This window comes from Bombus impatiens, unplaced genomic scaffold (genome assembly GCF_000188095.3).
Source record: "Bombus impatiens unplaced genomic scaffold, BIMP_2.2 scf_0259, whole genome shotgun sequence".
NCBI lineage: Eukaryota > Metazoa > Arthropoda > Insecta > Hymenoptera > Apidae > Bombus > Bombus impatiens.
Window position 1 is genome coordinate 3,996 of NT_176678.1, and position 5,974 is coordinate 9,969.

The following is a 5,974-nucleotide window of genomic DNA, read 5'->3' on the forward strand; positions in this document are numbered from 1 at the left end:
TAGTAGTAGTAGTAGTAGTAGTAGTAGTAGTAGTAGTAGTAGTAGTAGTAGTAGTAGTAGTAGTAGTAGTAGTAGTAGTAGTAGTAGTAGTAGTAGTAGTAGTAGTAGTAGTAGTAGTAGTAGTAGTAGTAGTAGTAGTAGTAGTAGTAGTAGTAGTAGTAGTAGTAGTAGTAGTAGTAGTAGTAGTAGTAGTAGTAGTAGTAGTAGTAGTAGTAGTAGTAGTAGTAGTAGTAGTAGTAGTAGTAGTAGTAGTAGTAGTAGTAGTAGTAGTAGTAGTAGTAGTAGTAGTAGTAGTAGTAGTAGTAGTAGTAGTAGTAGTAGTAGTAGTAGTAGTAGTAGTAGTAGTAGTAGTAGTAGTAGTAGTAGTAGTAGTAGTAGTAGTAGTAGTAGTAGTAGTAGTAGTAGTAGTAGTAGTAGTAGTAGTAGTAGTAGTAGTAGTAGTAGTAGTAGTAGTCTATTTTTTATTGTTTAAAATTAGACTATAAAAATGTTAATTTTCAATTAATTTTATAGTATTGCAAGTAGCAATACCAGAATATTTGAAATAGCTTTTTCATATAGTAAATAGTAATTTTCATTAAATTCACTGTAAGAGTTAGCGTTGCGATAATGAATGATCGCGTTTTGTTAAGTAGAGTTGCGTTTACAAAATGCCCAAACCTTCCGACTGTATTTGTCGGACACTGTATTGCTTAAATAGTGCGTAGATTAATATTTATTAGCGTCGAGCATCAAATTTTGGGAATTTTCAGACATTTTTTATTTTTTTCCTTTTTTTTTGTAAATGATAGATTAATTAATATTGCAGATATAACGAAGCACTCTTCGTTGTTTCTTTTTCAATGCCCCTTATTAATGCATCCCTTATTATTATGTTTATTACTGAAAACACTGCTATAATTCCTTTATCAGTGTTAACGTTACCATGATTACTAAAATACAGAACTTTATTACGATATATATTGATATATCAATTCTTAAAACTTCCGAACTACCAAATGTCGTTTTATAATTTTCTCAATTAAGAATATTAGGCTTAAATGATCTTTTAAAAGCTTTAATATTTACATGTATTTTTACCTTGTATTTGTTTATTTACTTACTCCATAGTATATACTTATCACCTTAGAGGTCTCTTTCACCTTATTTTCGCATTTTTATTCAGTAACTGTTCAAAAAAGGAAAAACATGGCAAAGAAAAAGACCAGAGGAGTAGCTCTAAAAAAGGCATTCTTTAATCAATCTCCCACACACACACGCGCGTTATTATTTTATATGTTTGGATAAATTGTATAATAGGGATTCTTAAATTGCTTCGTATTAATTGTATAAACATTTGAATCATCCACTGGAAACGATTGTATAACATTTGATCCCAAATTCTTCTGATTGTGTACATTTGCGAGCATGTACTGTGGTGTGGGCGTGACTTGCCCAACAGTTGCATCCTCCACTAATTTCCTGTGGGAATAGATCAAGACTTGTGGAACGTCTACTTCTTGTTGTTCTGATACAGTACAGGTTTCCACGGAAACCGCGAATCCAGGGTTAGATAATTGCTGTGCCTTGCATTTCTTTCTATGCGCGTAAAGTGACCCTGCATTGTTATATCTCTTTGTACAAATTTTGCAAGCGTATGGTCTCTGTCCAGTGTGCGTATAAGTGTGTTCATTCAACGAAGTCAGTCTTCTAAATGACTTTGTACAAATCTGACAATGATATTTTGCTTCCCCTGTATGCATTGTTATGTGCCGTGCTAATGTGTTAGCACGTGCAAACGCCCTGCTACAATACTGGCAAATATAAGGTTTTTCACCGCTATGAGTACGTAGATGCAATTGTAGATAAGTGCTCTTCGTAAATGCTCTACTGCACACATTACAAACGTATGGCTTAACTCCTGTATGTGTACGCATGTGCGCAACCAGAGAACCACTCTGTGCAAAACACTTGCTACAGACTTCGCAAAGAAATCTTTTTTGAGTTTCTTTTACCCGCTTATGACGTTCTATGTGATTCGCTAGCGATTGCGCTTGCGCGAACGATTTAGGGCAGATTGCACATTTGTGAGGTCTATTGTGACGATCCTAAAATAATATTCCAATATTATTGAACAAATTAGTTTAGTTTAAAAATAAAGAAAAGTTTCAAGTTTCGAGTTTAATAACTTACTTACTTTCTTTCTTCCTTCTAAACAGTCACCTTTATTAACTACATTGTCTGTGTCCTCTTTATCATCCAAATCAGAATTGTCGAATAATTCAGCCTTGTGCTTTGATTGTTCATGATCTTTTAATTTGTCCACTCTTGAGAATCCTTTACCACATGTTTCACACGTATATTTTAATCCACTATGTGTGGAGACATGCCTTTTAAGATTTCTTTTTGTTGCAAACAACTTCCCACATTGAGTGCACTGTAAACTTTCAGCAGGAAGGTTTTCATCTTCCTCATCTTCTTCGTCTTCCTCTTCTTCATTTTCTTCCTCTTCCACCACGGTTTCTGTACATCTTTCTTTTACCCAACATTGAGACGAATCATCCAATTCTTCCATTTTATACTCTGGATGACTTTTAGCGTGTGTGATAAAAGATTTTTGATAAGTAAATTGTTTTAAACACACTTTGCAAGTAAATTTTAAGCTTTTTCGCTGTTCCTTAGGAGAGTCATCATTTTTTTGAATTTTTATTCTTTTATCCTGAAATATGACAATACGACGACTTTAAACTAGTTTATGGTAAAATATAATAGCTGCAATGATCTTCCTTGGCCAAAAATCTTGGGCAAAGTCTATCTAAAATCCAATTTAAATACTTACTTGGACATTACTATTAATCCTTTTATCTTGCACACTCGCGATTGCTTTATTTTGCTCATAACTAATTCTCTTATGTTGAATATTTTCTTTCCTATCGCGAGCTTCGTGGCAAATTGCAACATGATTTTTCACTTTTGCAAACGTAGGATATTGTTTATCGCAAACATAACAAACATAACGTAATTTGATTTTACGTTTATGTACAATGGCGTGTCTCTGCAAGGCCACTTTTGTACGAAAAGACTTGATACATCGTGTACAGCGTAATCTAGTTGTGCGTGAAATTAATGGTTTTTCATCATCATCATCATCATCATCATCTTGAATACTATCTGTCTTTGATGTCTCTTCTGACATCTGTTGACTTTCTTCGATATTCGCTTCTCCCTTTAATGGAACATCTTTAGTTTGTACTATATGATCGTCTAATAAAACAAACTCTTGTTTTATCGAATCGATTTGTCTTGCAGAATCATCCTCTAATAAACTTTTATAAACATTTACATTTTCCAGGCTCTTTCTTTGCTCTGTATCGTTTAATCGACTGTGTGACGATTCTTTTTCGTAACAGAACAAGTTCTTCCCTGAATTGAGACAAAAAGCTGTTTCATCTTTCGTAAAGCAAAAATTATCATTGCAGAAATTTGTAGAACAAACTTCTTGTTTTTCTGTATTTTCTTTCTCAGAAGATATTACGCTAGATATCACATCAGCGATTATTGCTGTAACTATGGTGCTGGCGTTGGTAACAGAATCGTTAGAAGAGGATTTCAGCTTTAGAATTTGACGAAGCTTCTCATCTGAATTTTGTATTTGACATTTAAAATCGTAAGATGCATCTAAACGCTGGTTACAAGGCAAGCAAATCACTGGTGGTAAACCATCTCCTTCTTCAACCTAAAACGACATACATGTATTTCTTTAATGTTCATAAATAAAATCCATACAAACGTATAATTTACAGGAGAACTATAAAAAATGTTACTACATTGTATGCAACATATGTATTTAAATTCATTATAACACGATTTCTAAAATCATTAGTACATTATTATTACATTAAAATTGTAAACGATGATATTTAAGTTTACAAAAGTAACATGCGTTATTGCAGTTGGATAGAAAACTTCTTTATATAGATATATAAATAATAGGATAATAACAAAACAATTGAAGAAATACAAGTTGAAGATGATGACAAATTTATTGAAAACATAGTAAAGTTCTCTAATTGCTTTATATTTTTCAAGATTTCAAATTTCTTTCTAAATGTTGTTGGCTTTAATTAGTTGTTGTTAATATAGGTCACATATAGATTGAAAAAGTTTCATCGAGGGGCATGAAAGACATACTAAATATTAATATCAAAAGCATATGTACAGAAGAAAGGAATAGAATTTCAAGGAATTAGTTTTTAATATGTTATTATCGCAAAAGGTGATACAAACTAACCTGTACAGAAGCAACGGCCATAAGTTTTCGAGGAATAGCGTCCCCATTTTTAAAAAGTTCACAAATTTCAACAGCTTTTTTCAAACAGATTCGGCATTCATCTCCATAAATTTTCTCATATGTATCAACTAATTGCTCGTGTTTCGAAACTTCCATTTTAATGCATTTGGGAGTCAAGCTACGACTCGATCTCCCCCTCTTAGGAAACCGACAATGTTTTTGAACACTTCTCTTGTTCGATGCACTTGTAGCTAGGAAATGTTTAAAATTAATAACAAAACATCAGATGAAATTTGAATAACTATTTGATAATTATAAGTATGAAGAAGATGTCACAAAATCGATATCTGCATAAAAGATATGACAAGAAATACAATTCATAGAGAAATATAATGATTTAAGCATATACAGTACATATGATACTATAAATAGTTTATAACACGCTTGGAAGTTTTAAATAAAAAACATCGTTTCACAGAAAAGATTATGTGGTTGATTATATGGGAATTAAAACCATTTCAAGAGATTATAATTCTATTTTCTATTCTTAACCTCTATTTATATCCTGTATAAAGAACTAATAAGTTACTTTGTCCTCAAAGCAACATCAAAAGTATATTTTAGTTTTTATGTTATTCATTGAACATACAGCAAACATATTTATTTGTATACGTTATACAAATAATTACGTACTATTTAATAATCATTTATATGTGCATCTATTAGAAATACATAAAGAATACACATGTACTTATATTATATGTATTTTAAATGTCAGTTTAAATGTCGCCATAATACGCACGCACATGCGCAATATGATGTATTAACATGTGTATGCAAATATGTCTGTTCTTAAGATTAAGATTTTGTACAAGTGAAATAACAGAATAAAGAAAGAGAGTGCAGAGAAAAAGGAAGGAAGGAGAAAGGTAGGAAAAAGATAGGAAAATATTTAATTCTGATTTTAAACGCCTTTCGTTCTTTTATTGTTCGAATTTATTCATCTGAAATTCAATCAACTTTACAATAGAGCATTTTAAGTATAGACTTGTTTCAACGAAACATACAAATAGACTATCTGTACACGTATCACAGAGTAAATACACTTGCATTTATTCATAGATTCTCTGGCAACAATTTTACAACGCACCTTTCACTGGAGCAAAACTCAAATTACATATCTGATGGATTTTCTTTTTGTTTCTCTATACTTTTCAATATTATATTCCCTTGAAAATCGAGGTTGAACCTAATGTATATTTTTATTCCAAAAATTAGTTAATTCCATAAAATTATTCTTATAGAATTATAAAACGTGTGTAACTTATTTTAATATCATTTGTATTTCGTTTGAATTTAATACTAAAATATCAGTCGAATTAGGAAGAGATATCTTCTAATATTAAAATAATATTTCTTTATATACGTAAATTATATTGAATCAAACGCATTAAGAAAGGCAAGTTTCCAGATTACGGTAACGTTACTAGTAGAACTTCCCGCTGTATTTTTATTCAATACGTCATTCCTTTTCCTTTCGCTTTTATTAAATAATTTTTGAAAACAAATTCAATCAATCAACTACCTACAGTTCTATATAATATCATATGCTTTGAATTGTATACAAATACGGTTTCATTTTGAAGCAGATAGTGCTTGAAAACTTGTTATTACTAACCAATTGTTTCAAGTCAGTTTTTCAAC

The 5,974-nt window shown here is 31.2% G+C and overlaps 1 protein-coding gene across 2 annotated transcripts; it reads right to left on the reverse strand.

Annotated features, from left to right (window-relative positions):
* Positions 1-1,213: 1,213 nt before the first annotated feature.
* LOC105680617 (zinc finger protein 569-like) lies at positions 1,214-5,089 on the reverse strand. 2 transcript variants are annotated; one of them, XM_012384435.3, is made up of 5 exons: positions 4,964-5,089; positions 4,271-4,514; positions 2,819-3,715; positions 2,177-2,698; positions 1,214-2,087 (listed from the first exon to the last, which is right to left on the reverse strand). In XM_012384435.3, the coding sequence occupies exons 1-5, from the start codon at positions 4,975-4,977 to the stop codon at positions 1,272-1,274; spliced, it is 2,493 nt and encodes an 830-aa protein (XP_012239858.1). In that variant the 5' UTR covers positions 4,978-5,089; the 3' UTR covers positions 1,214-1,271. The 2 variants fall into 2 exon arrangements, with proteins under 2 accessions (XP_012239858.1, XP_033176115.1); XM_033320224.1 differs by lacking the exon at positions 4,964-5,089 and having other exon boundaries at positions 4,271-4,640.
* Positions 5,090-5,974: the final 885 nt, after the last annotated feature.